At 30.5% G+C, this 21,382-nt stretch overlaps 1 protein-coding gene across 15 annotated transcripts in view; it reads left to right on the forward strand.

Moving 5' to 3' along the window:
• Positions 1–21,382, forward strand: part of LOC143192891 (maternal protein pumilio) — a 434,284-nt gene that overhangs the window by 125,299 nt on the left and 287,603 nt on the right. For 14 of the 15 annotated variants that reach the window (XM_076398670.1, XM_076398675.1, XM_076398672.1 and 11 more), the window contains one exon: positions 17,791–17,905. In XM_076398670.1, the coding sequence (XP_076254785.1) occupies positions 17,791–17,905 (115 nt within the window). Of the gene's footprint in view, positions 1–8,307; positions 8,657–17,790; positions 17,906–21,382 lie in introns of those variants that run through there. The other variant, XM_076398678.1, reaches the window with a different exon arrangement.

Below are 21,382 nucleotides of genomic sequence, written 5' to 3' on the forward strand. Positions count from 1 at the left end.
AGATAATCTACATGGCTTTAGTCCTAACTATGAATTTTTTATATAATTAGATATATAAAGTTATTGTATATGTAGCATAGTAGCGTAGCAATATTATTCAGTTGAAATATGTTATATCATATAATGTTATTGTTATATAACCTTACATACAATAAAATAATAGATTTTTTAGAGCATGCTGAACCCAAATGTTCATCGCAAATTTAAAGATGCTAGTAATTTTTTCAATCATCTTTCACTTTTATCTACTGTACTAAAGGAGTAAAGTGACCAGTAGTCTGATAGAAATATTACTTGATAAGCATTATGATGTACTAGGTTTAGAAAATAAAATTGGTAATTTGACTTAGTTGATTCAACATATAGATTAATAATATATCAACATCACTGTTTGAAGCAAAAACTACACTTTATATTATTAATTGATTGTGTTTAATCCTCACTTCTTGTTTTTTTAGATAGTTAAAATTTAAAAAGACATTTTAATTAAATTATAGAAAAAACTATTTTATAAATCTTTATAAAATAAAATTATATTCATGAAATTATTTCAAACAATTGAAACTATTTAACCGAGTTAATTTGATATAAACCGTATAATTTTCATCTTTAGTCTAATATTGGTGAGACTTAACAGATTGTTAAGGCTGTGTTCCCATTTCGCTTATCGCCGTGAAGATACATATCAAAGCTGACCTTTGCATTGTTATTTCGCGTTCCTCAACCAGACCTATTTTTAACGCTGCAACATCGACGGGAATGCAGTTTTTGTACGGAGCAAAAAAGAATATCGCGGACGTAAGCGAAACCGTGACTGATAGCAAGTGGAGACCCTCACGTCAATGTGTTGCCGCATAATAGCTACTCTGAAACAAAAGCAGAGCGATGCATGGTGTGTCTAGCGTTGAATAGTCGAATATATGGTTCATTATTTTCTATAACGCTGTTGTAGTATGTGTATATATATTGTGACGTTATAATTTTTGTATTAAATGTGCAGAATAGATAATACTTAACATCGTTAGTTGAAATATATTAATCTCTCCCTTAATTTGATTTAGATAATTTGATGAAACTAAATTATGATATTTCAAACATTAAACACAAATACTGTTTATACTAAAACAAAATTCACTATCTTCAGCAGATTAAGAGGAAATATTTTCTTAATCAGATTTTTTATTTAATTACATCATACATTAGATATGCTTAGTACAATATTAATTAACAAATTAATTTATTACTACTGTCCTATTGTACTTGCATTAATACACAAACAAGGCGAGTACGGGATTAATGCATGAGTATGTATTTCCCAAATTAAAATTAAACTAATTTTACAAGAATACACTAAACAGGTTCGTGTGGTTTGGTTCGCTTCAATTTTCTGATTTCCTGCATAATGTCTAATAGCTGTATTGTTTCCGCTTTGCTGTGAATTAGCCACCTTATTTCATGTTTTAAGGCGAACTCTAGGATCACTTCGTATATCTATGTGATTTCGAGGTCATCGTGTAGCTCTTAGTTGGTTACGTAGCGATAGATATTGATAATCAATGGCAAAACTTTGTTTTGGGTGCGTTGGATTACTAGATGGTTTGATATTTTACTGCAACCTCATATGTGCACCCCATAGGTCATATTGGCTTTATGAGTGGACTGATAAACCAATCTTTTTGATTTTAAGTCAAGTGGAGAGTATTTTCCGACTAACCAGTACAGTTGCTTGACTTTGAGTCTAATCTGCTCTGCTTTTTGTCTAATATGATGTTTCCAACTTAACCTACCATCGAGATGTATTCCGATATATTCAGCAGATTATGCTTGAAAAATTAACAAGGACAGATTGACATGGAGCTATTAAGCTGTTTTTTTTTCTCAGTCTCTAGTCTATTTGTAAATCTTGTTGACCGCTACTTGTACATTTTCTACAGCCTTGGACAGATACATCTTTCGCCATGATAACTGTGTCGTCGGTAAATGTTCCAAGTACTGTTTTTTTTTTGTTGGGATATCAGCAGTATAGAGCAGATATAGAAATGGTCCCAAGCCGGGTAGTGTACTGCAGCCGAAATAGGTTTAAGTGTTGAGAATGCCCCTTCATGCGACTCATCACTCTAAATTTTTTTTCGAAAAGATATGATTCGAGCAGTGGATGCGGTAGCAATTTGTTCATTTTGTAGATTAATCCGAAATGTTATACCTGGTCAAAAACTTGCTAAAATGATAAAAGTTATATTTTCCTAGATTTTGCAATGTGCAAATTACAGATATATATTACAGGCTAAATATTTTTGTAAAAATGAATGCTTTATTAAATCTTCTTATATTATCTTCTGAAAGGAAGAAACTAAATATTGTAGCAAAAAGATTAGTGCTGAAATGTCATTTGTCACCATTTTTATTATAACACAATTACTGAGAAGCGGTATTATGTTGCGAATGCGTCATTGCATTTAAGTTTTGCATAATGTATTTTAGTTCCTCTTTATGGCTGAATTGATTTTCCTTACGTGATGCAATTCGTTGACTATTGAAAAAATGTAATGGCCTAAATAATAACAAAGCTCTCACCTATTTGTTTTTAAATTAAGTTCTGTCAAATAAATCAGAAGGTCTCAATAACGATTCGATTTATTGCGCCGTGGGTATCCAATGTTGTTGGTAATAAAATAGGTCGCTGTAATCTGGCGTTACCCTGTTGATAAGATGGAGGAGGGTGGTCGGATTTCGATATCAGTAAATTTCGGATCATCCGTAAATAATATTCATAGGCGTCGTGTAGCGCCATCCCATAAATTAGCGCGTTTTTGTCTTCTTTAAAGGCGTCTTAATTAACGATATTTTCGCCTAATTCGATTAATTACGTTAAAAGAACAAACGTAGTACAATATTTATAGCCCAAATTAGCTTTCAGGAATCTCGAGTTAAAACATTAATAAAGCCCCTAATTATTCCACAGCCGGGGCATTTGTTAATGTATGCTGCCTTGTTGCATCGTTATTGGTTAATAATTTAGATAACAAGTGATTCAGTGGTTTTTTATTCTTTATTTTATATTTTTAAATTTTGTATCTTTTTAATGGCCTTTTTTAGTGTATTTTTACAAGTATGTTCTCTTTTTATAATAAAATATTAATGTTAAGAACATAGTTTTCTACAATTTATAATTGAATATCCATTGATTGTGTAATTAAAGGTGGTTAAGGCGACAGGGCGGTCTACTACTGCGACAGTCGCGAGTTCGAATCCCGCCGGAGTATATAACAAAAATAGAGCCGAATATCCTCTTGGATCGTAATCAGGCTAGGTAAGACCGGATGTCTTACAGAATTATCTCTACATCGCCAGTTGGTAGGCTTAGGAGCGCATGTTAATTTTAATTTTAAAATTTTAAAAATTGAACAAAATTTTAAAAAGTATATTAAAAATATTGTCATTAGCTTCATTGTATTTCATTTTATATTTATTATTTCGGATAAGAAGACGAATGCAGTCTTTTTGTGGTCTTTAGATATAGTCCATGAATCCACCCATTTTTACAATATAGATAAGACGTGGACTCCTATCCTGACAGGCCATGTGGCATTGATTAAAATAAGTGGTAGTTGGACGGAGAAGCATCTGTAGGCTATGGAATTTCATTTGAGTGTTTCCAAATATTTTTTTTTGAATTTTTTTTTATTTCTGGTTTTCAAGATGTGTGTTCAAGTGTTTTTAAAAATTTAATTTGAAAAATTTTGATTTTGTACATTATGTTCTGCGCTTATTTTATATGTAATGCTTCATTTATCATTTGGGTATTACCACATCATAGTCTTCACCAACGATATCAACAAAATGTACTGAAATAAATAGTACATAATTGCTTAATAACAGTTGATTTAGACGTAATACTTTTTAATAAACAAAATTTAAATAGGGATCAACATAATGTTTTTTGTTTTGTTCATGATTGAAAATCTTGCGGACATTTTTTAAATACTTACATTTTTTAATATGAACAGAGTGAAGCACCAGACATTTGACAAAACATTCACGTATTGATGTTTCTAAATTAGCTTCTGAGTATAATTTTACAAGCTTCGCCTTTGTTAAATTAAACAATTTTATGAAATAAACAAATTATCATAAATCAATTGCTGAATGTGTGTAAGTGCATCACTTAAGTTTCGTTACACCTATTTTTTTGTGTTTGTAACTGTCGGGATAAGGTTTGTATACCACAAATTGTATGTGAAAAATCGTATAGAAAAGCAAAAAATTTTGGTTAAAAAATCTTCATATGAAAGGCGCGTAAGTGAGACTGAAAACAGTAGGAAGTATTCAGGAATATTAATAGAATTGAAAAATTAGCGTCCAGTTGTTCAGTTCCTAATATTGTTTTCGCTCTTAGATATTAATGATTAATCGATTCAACAATTTGTGTGATAAAAAACTTTTTTTAGAGAAAGGTAGTAAAAAAGTTGTAAAACTTCATGTTATATATGCTGTTATTAAAAATATCAGCTCTACTAGTTTATAGAAGTCGGCGTGTTATCTATCGCTCAATTGATTTGATTGCCTTGGTTTATTTCATTGTTTAGAATGTGATACCAGTCTGGCATCTAAATATCGGTTTGGTGCAAAGTGCAACAAAAACTGTACTTGGTTGAGCAAACAGATCATTTGATGGGCGAAAGATTAAATATAAAAACTCAGAGTCAAATAAAAGTTGAGGAACAACGTAATTGAAGGAACTATAATGATATCAAAGTTCAAAAGTGAGAATGTGCTGATTTTAAGTAAACTAATTAATGTTCCTTTTGAATTTAAGCGTGTTCAGTTTCCAGTCAGCCTTGAACCATAATATCAATGAATAACATGGTTAACCACAGGAAGTATGTAGAATATACCTTGATCTGTCATGTTTTTTTTGCATGAACAATTGTACGCATGCTCAAGAGTTAAATAAAATTTAAAGACTATTGTGAATAATGTTACAAATAGTATCGCATCACTGTCGTAATCGTATAGAAGGCGTTGCATCCCCAAAAGTTAAAGTTTGGTATATTAGCAGTTGTAACTCTCTAACTGGAGCCAATCCAGTATACGTCCGGTTTTCTCCATCCTTGTTACTCTCATGGTTTAATATATATTAGATGATTAGACATTAGAGAAAACTTTGTCATGGAAGGATTCAACCCCCTATTTGTACCAGGTGTACCGGAAAATCATTACCGTTTTTTTTAATTGCATAATTTTCAGTATAATAAATTATTTGTTCTATATATTTGATCTATTCTCTATTTGATTCTATACATAATATTTCAAAAATTCTATGGATGATATCCCATAAAAAACCAAATAGCTCGGAATCCGTCTCTAATCGTTTCTTGGGCTACGTTTAACGTTTCTATCAATGGTTATTGAGTTTGTGTTCGGTCTTGCCAGAACGTTATTTGTCTTGTATATCGAAATCATCACTTTTGAATTTTCGAAGCCACGCCTTACGGCTTTTTTTTTATTAAATTATAAAATAATGCTTGTCGAAACTGTTCGTTTTCAAGCACATAACTTTTTCAAAGAGGTATAAATCTATAACGGCATTGCTTGGAGGATTAATGTCAGTAGAATAAAATGACATATGTGTCAGATTATGACATTTTATACTTAAGATTAGCGACATCTGTTAGAAAAACCGTTAATGACTTTCGATTAAGATATCATTTCATCTAAAATTCCATCATAAAATTATTTATTTTGATTATTTATAGTATTTATTTAATTTCAAGCCAATAAAACTAAAAATATAATCTAATATCAGGTACTTTCCTTTGTGACCTGGGTTTATTGTTTTTGTTTTTTTTTTAGTACAGACCTGCCGACGCTACTTTCATTCTTGATCAATTGAAAACTAAGCCAGTTCTTTTATAATATATGAGCTTTTATTGGGGGCCCTTTAATACGGTCCTGGCCCAATATTTATTTTTCTCCCATACCTGTTTCAAGATCCGTCTGGTCGATCGTGACGATCCCCCATGTCATATTGCGACAGTGTTGCCGCTGTTACGAGATTTATTTTAAACTAGTCTGTTCCAGCAAGAATCGTTCTGTTTTGAAATTGAATTTCGAAATTCGGAAAGTAGACAAATCAGAGTGCTTGTAATATTTTGAAAATTAATCAAATAATTTTGTTATTAGTTTTTTTACTATAATAATTTTACTTGTAATGTAAAATGTCGTGTAAATTCTAATTTCGTTTAAGCATTGATTTTAACATGTATTTGATAAGAAATTGCAAGCTCCATTCACATGTATATTTAAATAATATATATTAATAATTATTACTGAGTTAGCTGATACATTTTTATAGACCAAGACTGTTTTTTTTATTAAACTGCCGTATAATTTTTTTTGTATTTTCTTATTATTAGTTGATTCTGTTTTTCTTTTCAAACGACTTTATTTCAAACTTTATTTAGAAATTTTTTAAATGATAATTATGAGTGTTAATTATTTAATTATATTGTTATTATTAAGATTTCAATGTTTAATTAAGCAAATAGGTGTTATTGTTGAATTAATGAGGTTTAATTATATTTTAAAATATATCGATCAAAATGTAGTAAGAATTTTAAAATAAGAAGCAAACGAGTTATTTATTTTTCCGAATTTGTTTTGCCTGCTTCAAATTAATTCCTTGGTGATATACTACATTTATACGTATGTTATTTCAAGCTTTCCTAATAATTTTTGACTTCAGAGGTGTCGTTTTTTTATTAATGCATATTTAGCATTTATTTTTTTTTATAAATATGACTTATATAATTAATTAACTATTCCTGAATTATAAAAATTGTTTCATTTCATATTATAGATTATTTAACCCTTAATTATCAACAGCAGGAAGTAAAGTAAAACTGATATTAAAGAACACATACGATATAAAAAGTTACTGCTTACTAATTTTATATTCATACCCGCTAAATCTGCATACATTGATATTTAACATCAATTACAATTCAAGAGAACAGCATCAGATAGGCGATCAGCACAGCTAAAGTTCAACTTTTTAAAATCAGAGGTGTGTTAGTGTTAAGCTACACCTCCAACGGTCAGCAGTACCTTGAATAGACAAACCTGTTGTTGCTGTTGAAATAAAAAAATCTAAAATCATCTCAGAATATTTATTCTGATTTCCTGTTCAACGTGCCGATTGCTAATACGTCCAGTACGCGAATCAAGGCCATTTTATAACAATCAATGACCACATAGATTCTGATAGAAAATACTAAGTATTTTCACGTGTATATTCAGATGTATACGTTTCATTATATATCAAATATATTTTTATTGTTCCCAAGGTTCTCTCTCTCACACAAACGAGTAACCCCTCCGTTACTTGAAATTTTTGAGAAATAATTTTATACATTAAAAAAGAAGCACAGTTGCTGTATAAAATTTAGTGGTCAAATATTCATATATTATGTGTTAAATATGTGATATTTGTACTAAAACTCAACAGTGTTTTAATATCTCAAAAGCGACTTAACAATTTTACAGAATCAATTCACATTCGGCATCGTGTTCACGTGGTAACATTAAATCATTAACGTATGAGTATGTGCATAAATCTAATAATACTGATATAACAAGTATCAAACTACATTAGTTTAGCACTATCTGAAAATATTGCCGTGCTACTAGAATAATAGTCGCAGCAGCAAATTAGGGATCTTATCAAAAAAAAATTATTTAATTTTTAATATCACGATTTCCACTCTTATTATTTATTGATTATTAATTAATTATCTGTGATTATTGATTTTTAATAAGCTGTTAATGGTATTGAGTGTTATTAGAGATAATGATTATTTGGTGTTGATATTTTTAAGCTAGTGTAATATATATTAATATTAACAACAAAATATTCCCAACCTTAACAGTTCTAAGAGTGTTTTGCACAAAATTCAAAAAAGCGAAAGTAAGTCTGTAAACATTCGTTTAGAAAATATCGCTCATATTCATTGAGAATATATAATTAGGTTACTATAAATAAAATCCCCGAAATGTAATTATTAAAACTGGACAATTTTTTATTGCTGTGTTCGGTAAAAATACAAGGCACGTGTCTCCAGCAATATCAATATCTGTGTATATATTATTGGAAACCCAGAAAAACAACGGTGGGTTTTATTTCGGTTGTCGTTGATATATCCGGGGGTACTCGGTCCGTAAATTTGGCAACGTGGCAAGCACCGTAATAACAGGCCAGCTGGCCTTCCAGGCCCGAAACCCTTGGACCTTTGTTGTGATCGGCTCGACGGTTCTTCTGATCACGCGCAGTTAGTCTGTCAGAACGGCTTGGCGTGCCTACGAACCTCCGGCATCATTTTCTGTAAATAGTGTACAAATCGTTGTACATTCTTTGTAAATAATTCGCGTTCTAAGTCCGTCGTCTTCCGGTGTTTTATTTCGGTAGTGTCCGTGCGAACTCATTCTTTCGTTATTTCTTCCAATTCGTCATCGGATAGTTTGAAAAGTTTGTTGTAATATTGCTGGTGCGCGCTTGATATTTTTAGTTCATGATTGTGACGTCTTGAGGATATATTTATTTCTTGACGTAGCGGAATATTTCATGTGAATTCGTGATAGGTTTTAGACCAACACAATGGTAAGTGTAAACAAATCATTTAAATTTCTCTTGATATCTGTGGATTCATGGAAGATACGACTGATAATGTTTGTTAAACAACAAAAGTTGGTTTATGATACGATACGATTATTAAAATTTAATAAATTCTCTCCGCTTAATCGATTTTAACATTAATTATATTTACATGATAATTTATTTATTGTTAATTATTAGACGGTCACCTTTGTTTTTGTGTATCATTTCTTGTTTTGCATAATATTATCGAATAATAAAGTGTAAGACCGTCCCTAACATTAGTAGCATGGCGGGCAAGTTTAAATGATCTCTGATGACTATTAAAATTAATTATTAATTGAAAAACTGTTATTTTAAGCATAGGTGAGAAACAGATAGTTTCATATATTGTTAATTAATGTAGACTGTTTTATATATTAGACTTTGACCTTATGTACTACTCTTTTTCAATAGTTTTGTATAAATAAAAAAGTATTTGCAGTACAGTTATATTAATATTTAAGTTGTTAAACAGTTTTTCCTCAGCATTAAAATTCTAAAGTATTTATTCTGCTTCTAAGAAGTCACCCCTAAAATAGGCCTGTGTAGGAACCGGTTTAGGTATCAGATATAGTGGACCTGCTCATGACGACATCTATTATCATTACCAGGTACTGGTCTATTAGACATTTGGTCGACTATACATTTTTATTGACGTTTTAGGGGGTTTTGCTCATCCTGTGGTATAAAGGATATATTTTGTTTGATCACTGAATTACAATCGCTATTTCAAGTCTGTTAAATATTTTACTAAAATAACTCATCAGCATTTACTTTTATGCCACCTAATAACGTCGTAAAATCTTATATAGTATCATTGCGTTGTATGGCCAGTTATCATGTTGAATTTACAGAAAGTTATTATAGCACAATTAAGTTTTGTGATGGATGTGACGTCATTTGTTGATCATTTCTTCTTTATTATCAGTGAAAAATTGATTGGTCGTGGTAGAACTGTAAATACTTAAATTGAATATTTACTGTTTACAATAAATGTTTAAATTGCTAATTGATTCATTGAAACTATCTAAAAAAAAACTAGTATTTACAATATGATTTTTTTCAGATGTAGTTCACTTTTGGTTGTCGTTTCATTTTCAGGTATGATAATGATTGAAATGAAAAATTGAATTTATAATTGTAAAAATTAATTGATTTTTTGGTATAGTTTCTGTCACCTTCCCTACACTTATTTCTATTTCTAGGATTATTCAATTTATGGATATATATCGTAATATGTCTGCTGCCGCAACTATTTTTTCTTTATTTGATAAACATTTTTCTACCAAGCATATTTTGAGGCGTGAGAACATATATTATAAGAACATGTTGTTTGATGAAGAAGTTCGTACTCTTTAATTTGCAGGTTTTTGAGATTGAGTTCTATATATATTCGTTTTGCACTCTAAGAACCACTTGTTTTATTTGGTTCAAAAGGTTAAATAATAACTTGGATCTATTGTTTTACCAGTTTGGAAATTATCTACGAACAAATTTCGTTTTGCATTCTGAGAACCTCCTGTTTTGATTGAGCTCTAGTGGTAGACTAATTTCGGATGCTGTTTGACTTACGCCTTTAAGTAATTGTTCACACAGTCAGCACTATGTTGCACCAGGAACATATAGAACAACCTGGTATGTCTGAATGCTACCAAGAATGTGTCTATATTGGGTTATGTAAAAAATCAGTTACAAATACTATTTAAATAAAGCGTGCTGTCTTCGGCAAGTCAAGGTGAACTGTTCGATTATACATTATATAATCGATATATATCGGTTATGGCAGATTATACGATAAATGTTTGGAAATTTGATTATTTAAAATTATGATTCCGTCATCTCACACTACTCCATCCATCTGACCTTACAATTTAATTCCCGAAAGTAAATACTTGTAAATATCGATATTAAAACAAACTTAACTTACTTCATTTTAAAGGCTTATTAATCGCTACTTTTTAAAATGTTTATATAATATCGATACTTTTCTCCGCGAGCAACATCCATAATTTGTAGATATTTAGAAAAATATCTACATATTAAAATAAATTAGTTAAATTATAAAAGTTTTGTAATAAAAATCTATTAACTAAGCATCTAGCAGTAGGTTTAAATACCTCGTATTTTGAAAATTACTCAATATATTTTGAATTTAAAACTGTTTTCTAAATTATATTAAAAAACAGGTCCTTATACCTGTAGTTTGTTAACACCCAACGTTTAAATAAATAGGCTTAGATGTAAGACTTACAAGGCCTTCACCTTTCAAGTTACCAAACTATCAAACGGCAATTGTAATCGTTACAAGGCCATTGTCGTATGGTTAAAAATGATCCCAAGATTTTCCTCCTTGACCCACTGTTTCTCTAGTTCGACCTTCAGCATTTCCAAGATAAAAGGAATTCATTTTACGTACTAATTTATCGATTGTTATTCGATGTTTTATCAGAAACTATGAAGTAAAGAATGCCCGTTTGAAACCAGGATGCAAACTGCGAAATTTGTACATTACACAATGCACAGTCGTACACGTACGCAGAACTATTTGTGAATAAGTATTTATTTTTAGCGGGTTTGTTTTCGAACGATGCGAAGTCATTGCCATCGCTGCAATAAAATGAGAGTTTCGGTTCGATAAATCTGAAGTTTAATTGTCGGGAGGACAATCAAATAACGTTTCAGGATAGTGGAGAATGTTGCCTTTATGGACAATAATAAATTTTTATCTGACGCTAATGACCACGGTCGTTTAAGTAGTTTCCTTTGCTTTTCGTACTGGAATTATGTACGAATTTTGGTGGTATTTACGGGACTTTTGACTTGATGGCTTCTTGTAAGTCCTTTCACTTCTTCTTGGTTTTCTTCTTAAATTTTGTTAATGTTAGTTATTTCACTCGATTAGTTTTATTGCTTGTTTAATGTTAATTTAGACGGTTATAAAATTGTTTTTTGTTTTATAGTAGGCATTAATGAGCAGTTAACATATTTTTATTTGAAGCTAATGAGCACTGTTTGATTATTTGACTATGTTTTTAACATTATAAATTGAATACTTTTTCCCAAAAAAAAACTTTGTAATTTATCTCTTGTTTTTTATTTGCCAATTAGGTTTGAATTAAATATTTTACTGTTTAGTATATCAAACTTTCAAATATTATATTAAATAGCATTGCATTGTTACTCTGTTTATTTGCCAATTATTAATATCAAATGTATTTTTATAAGAACAATATTAATTTATTAGATTCTAGTAAATTATTCTTAACCCAATAAAGATACTTAGTATTAGTTTTTTTTGCAACAACAAGAAAAAATGTCGTTATTTTACAGAAAATGTATTGATATTTTTAATAAAAATATTTATATTGGTAAAAAAAATTAATATTTTTTTGAATATTTAAAAAAATAGCTAATTTGTGATGAACCTTTAAAATGAAATACCAGTTATAAACATGCATTAAAAATAATTAAAAGGTTTTTTTAATGCTTAATAAATACCTTAATTTTTTTTTTAATGGCAGCCACCAAAAATATAAAAAAATTAAAAAAACATGTTCATTGTTGTCTATGGGCAAGAGTGACATAATATGGATCAACCTTTTCTGGCACTTCAGTGGCAAGACTGGATAAGACTGAATGTCTTGGTTTCTTTTATGTCCACGCTAGACGGTAGAGGATACTAAAATAGAAATAAATACAAAATTATTTAAAAACAAAGATTCTGTAGTAATAAAATAAGCTATTTTTAAATTTAATCTATTTTATTATGTTAGAATGATTATATTCCTATTTCTCACCTATGTTACAACTACTTTAAGGGTACGTACTTTATATACTAACATAGTATAGTTTTAGGTTTCCTAATGTCTCCGTCTGATGGTAACGCTTCTAGTTTGGATAATAGCTAGGGGTGTTACGCATTATAGCGACCGCTCCCTTAAAGCCTCTCATATATAATATGTTCCTTACATTCTCTGCATATATAATAACGAGGGATTTAATATGCGTGGGCATTGTTAATGTATGGTTTTGAAGGGATATCCTCTCTCGACTTATGTCTGTTGTATACAAAAATTCAGATTTTCATATTTACATGTACCATTTATATGAAGTCTTAATACAAAAAATAACATTTATCAATCTGTCTTACCGATTTTTTAATATATTTGTCATGTTATTTAATAGGTAACATATTCTATTTGTCATTGAATACATTTTTTTCGATTAAAATAATACTAAAACGTTTCGATTTGTACGATGATGAAAGTCTGAGATCTCACATTTCACCGATCACTTGTTTTAGCCGTCGCTCAATAAAGTATATAACACACTGTTATATAACCTATAAGTCGCATTATTTACACCGAAGTTGTATTGTTAACATGTAACAAGACGTACCATGTTGCATGGTGTTCATATTATTTTGTCTTCCCCATGACAATCTATATACTAACAAAAGAAATACTGATATATTAATCGAGTACTACTAATCATGTTATATAATGTTGGTTGTTGTTTGTTAGAAATGACAAGTAGCTAATTAGTACAATTAAACGGTTGACTATATTAAAATATCCACTTCAGTTTTGTTATTTTTGTAAATTGTTTTTAGGTCGTCGAAACAATTAACAATGATAATGACATTGGTTGGAATTTAATTATCTGGTTTAACATTTAACCCCATAAATTACGCTAATTTAACGCAATTTAAATGAATTGAATTAATAAAACTTTTCATTTTAAAAATATATGCGCAAATATTGTCATAAAATTAATTAAGAGTAAAACACAACAGATAACAATGGTTTCTTCTTTTAATTGCTTGTTACTGGTATTTTTGGCAACTTTCTGCCTTGTCATTTATTTTTATTACAATTTTAAACTGTTTTATTTAATTCATTTTGTATTTATTTTACATTCCACATTACATTACGTTCTTATCATTTAGTTTAGTAACGATTTTCTTTTTCTTAATATAAAAACATGGTGTAAATTGATTTTCCTACTGTTCCATTGTTCTGTACATAACTATTTTTGCTTAGCCGTGATTATTATTTAATTAATACATTTTCACAATTCGGATTTGTATATCTGTGTGTATTTTTTAATTTAACAGCGCACAAAAGTGGTTTATTATTTTTTGCTTTTTTATGAGTGCAAATCAGGTTCACTTGCTACAAATTGTTTACATGTGAAAAAAAAACAACGCGTTTTGAAAATAATATTTATAAGTTGTATAGTTCTTTCTAATTATCCGTCAATTTATGATCATTTTAGTAGTTTTATTTTAGTAGAAACCTATATAATAAATAAACTTTCTTTTCCTTTGATGAAAATTATTTTTGTAACTTCCAAATCTGCTCTAAAAAGCTGCAAATGTTGCTGAGGAAATATTTTTGAAATACCCTCTCTGTCAATTAACGATCTTCCAAAGCCATATTCTATATTATTGCAATGGTTTCGCATTTTTGAGTGTCTCGTAGATTGTATTTAAAGCTTGTTTTTAAGCACTGTTTGAAGGAACAGTTTTCTCAATAACCTCTCAATATATTTATCATTTCGGAATAAATTTCTATAGTATTTAAGCCTTTTTTACCGATAATTTAATCACTGTGATACGTGAAGTATTAAAACGTGTCGAGTTAATTATACTGTTACGAAAAATGATTCTATGTAAACTTATTAGCAGCTGTCCTAATATTTTTGGTCTCAAGATCTATATAGTAGCCATAATCTATTTAATAAAACAGCCAATGTATATCATCAACTTTTAGGACGTCAGCACGTCGCAATATTGCCGCATTAACTTGGTTTATAGTTTAGAGTTTTGGTTTATAACGTTTACCCGTTTGTAACCTTTAATTATTGTCAGTAATATTTTAAAGAACTTTGTAAACATTTAACAACACGGTTGACGAGTATCAACGTAAGACAAACTTTATAGACTGATTCAACTGATTAAATATTCCAACGCCTAAGGTACCAGTTTCTTTTTAGCTAGGGTTAAATGGGAAGGCAAGATTCGCTTCATCTCCATCCGATTTAAAACGCATTTTACATTTTTACAAACTTCACTTGGCATTATATTCTGCGTCATCTATGACCGTTCAATGGCTGTTCTATTGGAAAGACCATATATTATATTATCTATGTATTGTACTTTTGAATAGCAAATAATTTACGCCTATTTAACTTCAAAACATATTTCTCGGCGAAATTGTTAAGAGGTCAAGCTCCAAACAAAAAAATTCCATTAAATTTTTTGTTTGTATTAAACTTTCGCGGTTTCTTTTGTATTTGTGTTGCCTCCTTCAATTAAACTTGCGAACGCCTAGTCGGAGTTTCACGCCGAAATGAAATCGAGAGCTCGGTCAACAGTTTTAATAATTTTAATAAAGATACTTCGCAAAGTTTTCCGACTTCCGCGGCTTCCACGACCGACGAGAAACAGAGAGATCTTCGTCGGCGCGTTCCAGTCTTCACAGCTCGCATTTAAATAAGCTAGAGAGGGGGTGAGCTGCTTAAAGGGGCGCATTTAACATTCCCTGCAAGTTCCGATTCGGAGTTTACTTGTCGATGTCCGCTTCGAATTCTAATTTTTCGAAGGGCGAAGCGGGGCACGAGGGATTCGATGGTGCTTGGCGAGGAAGGGATTTAACGCAGACCCATCTTAATGGATCTGGCGGATGTGCTGAAATGGTTTAGGACTTTTAACGGTTTCCACAATGGAACTGAGCCGGATTTTCCCTACCCGGGAAGGATGAAATGGAAATTTATTACAATTCACAATCAAGAGAGGTGTTTCGTTTTCGAGAACAGGTTGTTTCTTGAATATTTTACGACCGTAACGTAATCAGCCTGAGAAGATTTAACATGAATTTTATCACTTGACCTACAGAGATCTTTTATGTATAATTGTTTCGTTTTAATAGCGTTTGTTGTATATGTAACTACTTTTATATCGGGATTATATTTCTATGGATATGCAATTAATTAATTAACATAATAACTTTAGAAATTGAGCAGTCCAAGGAAAGACACGAAACTAAACTTTTAGACTTACGTCTTCGAACTATCTCCCCGACAAACTGATACTTTTATCATTATCTTATTATATATATCATATATTTTATCCGAAATGTAAATGTAAATAGATTAGTGGTTCGTTTAGATGAACCATTATTTAATTCAAATCAAATGTTTCTGAAATATTTTTTCGGCTTCTCTATTAACATTAATTACGCAAGAATACACGGTTTGGTTTGGAACCTTTAGCAACCAACATTTTTTTTTAATTCAGTCTAGTTTTTGAAAAATTAAATAATCTCATTATTTTACTATTTATATAAACAGAGCTTGACAGAGCTATTTCCGGTCATTAAAGGCCTTTTAATGAATTAAAAAGTATACATAACGTATAAAAATATGAACAGAGCTTGGACTAAGTTTTTTTTATTTACTGCTTGGCTAGACCCCCTTCACACCTTAAGGTCTAATATTAATCGCTCGTTATGCCTTTATCCCAAAATCCTAGTAATCGCCTTTCGATTTTTGCTATATCTTGGTGTAGCTCTCCTTGCTCGTCGTTCGGCCACCCCAAATTTTGTGGGATAGAATCAAAATGTAAATGCAGAAAATTTATCCTGATAGACATTCGAGCTCAAATCTTTTGGTAACGTTGCCGAAAATCGTCGATTACACTTTGAAACGGTGCCCATGTTACTGCTTTGTCAAGCGTTAAACATTTTGTAAATTTTTCTAATCAAACCACTAAGTTCACTTTGAATATAAGAAAAAAATGCGTTTCTTCTATAACGAAATCGCTTTCATTGCTCGCCAGTGATAAAGACGAACTTTTTAAGGCATTTTTGCCTTAGGGCATTTGGCTTCAACACTGATGATGCGTTAAGATATTTATATGTTGTTTTCTTGCATTTATGCTGACGACTTTCTTCGAGAAAAAGTGATTTTTTAGTTCTCTAAATAACATTGATACAGGAAACGAAAAGTATATATTTTCGCCAAGCGACCACTTGCACATCTTTATTTTGCACGCGTTACAAAACAATTTCGGCATCCATAGCTTGTCAGTGTTTACTACAGCAAAACCAAACTACTGTAAATATGCATCTTTGAGTGCATTTTTTATGATTTTTCTATGTTTATCGAACATTAACAATCACAAAGTAACAAAAACACTTAATAGACTATGCAATGTTATATCTGCATTTTCACGAAGCACAATCATCACAAACATGTTTGAAATTATGTTTAATGCAACGTCGTCAACTGACAGTTGTTATAAAAGCGCAGTACCGCCACCGTGCGCGAACTTTAAAACTTCCTTCCTCTTAACACAGGAACTGAAGATCTGACTTCAGTACATCAAATAATGTAAATAATCGTTCTCATCGGCTCGGGTCCAGAGGTTGATCCGAATTTGTAAACTTGTTATCAATGAAGTTTACTATTCTATCTATTTTTTTATCAGAAATAATATAATAATAATTGTGATAATAATACTATAGATCTTTAAAATATAGCTGGATGTAGGTAGTATTTACCTACAATATATTACTTTTTGCATATAACTAGATTACTTATATTAATCGCTGAGACTTGATCAAGTCGACTCTATTACGTCAGTATTAGCGAAAATAAAAACATTGAAAGGAAGAGTACGTGTTGAGAATTATATAGTAGCATTTCAGTTTTTACCAACATATTTTATTCAAATTTTAGACATGTCATTTAGCGTAACAATTATATAATTCAACCCTAAACCAGGCCGTATATATTCGGTCGGAGTTTTTTTTCTATCGTGTATTGCCTCCACTTTTTAATTTAACGCTACAGCGATATACACTTAATCGACGAAAACTGTATTTTTGTTCTGTATATAATTGCTTTAACTAGTTGCGTGGTGATAAATCTCGAGGACACTCAGGTAGATTCAGTCACGGAATGTTAATATGCTAAAAATAGACCGTTTCCTGGGGGTGTGCGTTTTAAAAATGGTTTTATCGTTTGACTGATAATCATAATAAAGAAGCATTGCTGTGTACATGGTGTTTTAACTTTGCTTTTCTTTGTTTCAGATTGCTCCATCGGCTAAGAAGCTTTGGGGCTTGGAGGCGAAAGATGGAAAGTCTCTGGCGCTCAATCATCTGAATCACGAGGGTGTCTGGAGGGATCCCACATGGGCAGCACCTGGTAAGTGCAAAATTACTTATTTCCTTTTTGTTTTTTTACTGCCGTTGTACTGACAACATATGGCCCTTTTATTTAGGAAATATAATTAGTATTACTGATTTTATTTTGCTTTGATGGGTACTAAAAAAATTATTTTTTTAGCAACTAAAATATTTTGAGACAATCAGTTACTTTTTGAGACATTAGCATCATTTCAACAGGAGAGCCATCTTGAAAATATTAGTTTTTGTTTGAATGGCACAATGTTGAGATGTTCCTAAATTAATTTACAGTATAATTTTTTTTATAAATCTTGCTAATTCTAATTCTAGAAATCCTGTGTAATGACTCCCTATTGTAATGTTATTATAGAGTATATTCAGTTACATTTTATGTTAATGTAAATATTGTTTTATAATACATAAGACATATTGTTATTACTATACAGTAATATCGTTGAATATATTTAAATAATCTTAAATTTGTTTTATAATGGGTAATAATGATAAAATAATGCGATAGTTAGTTCGCCGTACTATCCAATAGGGTAGTTGATGTTAAGAGTTATAAACAAAACTAAATTGATTATTAAAGAGAAAAATTAAAACTAAAAGTTGGCACCATTTGAATTTTACAAGATTGGAAATCTGATTTTTTTTATAATTAATTAAAGTCCCCACTTAGGAATACTTTAAAACAGCTGAATGTTTACGTAGAGAACGCCGTCGATTTTTTTTCCGATCCACTTTTTTAGAAAAATAACACTGCGAGGATTTCGTGGTTGACGAATATTATTCTGAGGATAAAACTTCTCACTCTGAAAATATGTTTCATGAATAGTGAATCAATAAAATTGAATAATTATCTAATTATAACAGTGAATAATGCTAATAAAACAAAATGAAATGAAATCGTGTTAACATCATAATCATAGCGTAATTACCAAGAAAACGTGACAAAACCCCGAAACAGTTATCAAGTCAATAAATATTTCTCTTTTTATATCTTATTTAAGTATCCTTTTTACCAGCGCGAGTTTATCTGGACTGGACGGTTTAACGTGGGTTCCGAACCACGGTCCTCGACATTACGCCTACCGATTGGCGAGTGACCAACTTGGAAATCACCCCAGGAGACATCCGGTCTTACCCAGCCTAGTTACTGGCGTGACTGGTATCATTTTCCTTGTCGAGTTTTGCACTCTTGCCTAGGACAATCTCAAACATAAAATTATGCCCCAGCAGGATTCGAACCCGCAACTGTCGCAACAGTAGGTGGACCGTCCTGTCGCATTTACCACTGCGCCAACTAAGCCGGCAAAAATTAATATTTCTGTTAAAAAGTATTGATTGCTCGACTTTACCAATATTACTGATAATAAAATAAACACTTTGAAAAATTATGTATCGTTTAAAAAAGCGCTGCTGTGAATGTTTCTGCATATATTTACTTTACTCGGGTTTAGTGAACAAGATATCCTCCTTGCAATGATAATGTAATATTAAATATGGAACGATGGTGGTATTATGCTGGGGAAACTGGAAGAATATTATAATGTATCTATTGAAAGTTATTCTTCTGGAAATTCGGGTAAATATTATATCTTCCAGCTCCCCGTTACATACCATTTGCTTTTTATGCGGTCTTTTTCCTCGGATAGTAATGGATCTAGTAACAATTACGTTTCGTCCTTTTAAATTCGATGGAGGACCGTTATGTCAAAACCAAACCGCCCCTCTTTGCCGCCAACCGAATCACGCCATCCTTGTCATTACTGTCGATTTTGTCACGCAGCCCCAAGATCCACGAAATCTGCCGTGCTCCCCCGCCATCAGAAAATATGAATTGCGAACGGTCGCGGCTAAATAATTTTCTTTTGGTCGGTCGAGTCAGCCGCGTCGTCGTTTTTCTATTGTTTCGGTTTTACAACTGAATGCCGTGTCCGAAAACAATAGGAAGCGATCTTCTTTCTTCATTTTTCTTGTTTTCTTTTTCTTTCGTTATTGGGTTGATTTAGAGCGAGAGACAATTTGAGATGATGGGCTCTTCCACGTTCATCATAGTTAATCGATAGTGTTTTCCTGGTTTTCTTTTTTTTTTCTTCCTTAATTAATATTATACAAAGTTATTCGAATTAGGAAAACAATAATGGTCTTTTTCTCCATTAAGGTTTTTTATTTTTATATTGTATTGAACATTTCAACATTTAAGCACCAAAAAGTTTTGTTTCTTTTGTGTTAATTTTATGATACTATATTTATATTATTATATATTACTATTATGATTAAAATAAGTTTTGTTAGGATTATTTCTTATATAATTTTTTATTTTATTGGGTTTCCATTTATATCCAATGTATGGAATGAAGTTTATCGAGCACATTTTGTCTTCTTCGTATTCATAAAAAATTATTTTATATTTTTGTTTTTGCCAACTAGAGTTTATCTGACTTCGTCTACAGGGACTTTAAGGTACGGAATTAACTCGTAAAACGTCTTATCAATCCTAGTTGAAATCACCAAACGTAAAAACAGCTTCGAACCCCTGACTATTCTATTAGTTATTAGTATGACATATGTTTAAATTATAATTTTATTTCAGTTAAACTCCCGAGGTATAATTTTTTTCATCGCACTTTTGCAGTATGATTCTTTTTTCTTTTCATTACACAATAATATAATAATACAGATGGTTCAACAATTTTTTCTAATTTTGATTCTTTTTGTAGTACCACTTTCATATCGAAGTAAAAAAGCCACGAAATTCGATTATTATAATGTTTTTATAAAAAAAACAAATTTGACACCATTTAATATATGAAATTTGTTATTTTGTTTTATTAAAATTGTGATAATAATATAATGAATCATCTATATTTATGCATTTATTGTTATTTCCCCAATTTTTAAATTATTTAAAACTATTTGCATAGTTTGAAGAGAGTTAGCGAAATCATATATTTTATTGTTTTAAAGTTTAGAATCTTATAAATAGGAAAATATTCTATTTTACCCACTGTAATTACTAAAAGATCACTAATTATTTGTTAAAAAAGCCGATAAATTGAAAATAATATATAATCAGTCATTATTATACTAAAACAAAATCTCTGGAGATTTTCCAAGATGCATCCAATTTTCGGGATCTTCATAATAATAGTTATACTGCTCATTTAGATCATCGGACGTAACTGTTCATAATTGATCTTCAAATTATTGTTTCATGGAGATTTTCATTAATAGTTATTGCTTAGGAACGAATATTGATTTCGCAGATTCACGAAACGTCGGACATAATACATTCTTCGTTTTTAAAGTTTACAGCTTTTTATATGTTTTACAAAAATATATAAATCAATCTCTACATGTTTTATTACGCTATATGCTCTGTAATTACTGTTTTCTCCCTTGCTTATTCTTTAATATTTCATTAATACGGAACTATAGTTATTTTATATTATGAAAAACGTTGTTTGTACTTCAAAGATATTATATTATA

The sequence above is a fragment of the Rhynchophorus ferrugineus genome, unplaced genomic scaffold, assembly GCF_030347505.1.
Source record: "Rhynchophorus ferrugineus isolate W39M unplaced genomic scaffold, kcgeb_rfMv2 rfM3, whole genome shotgun sequence".
NCBI classification, from domain to species: Eukaryota; Metazoa; Arthropoda; class Insecta; order Coleoptera; family Curculionidae; genus Rhynchophorus; species Rhynchophorus ferrugineus.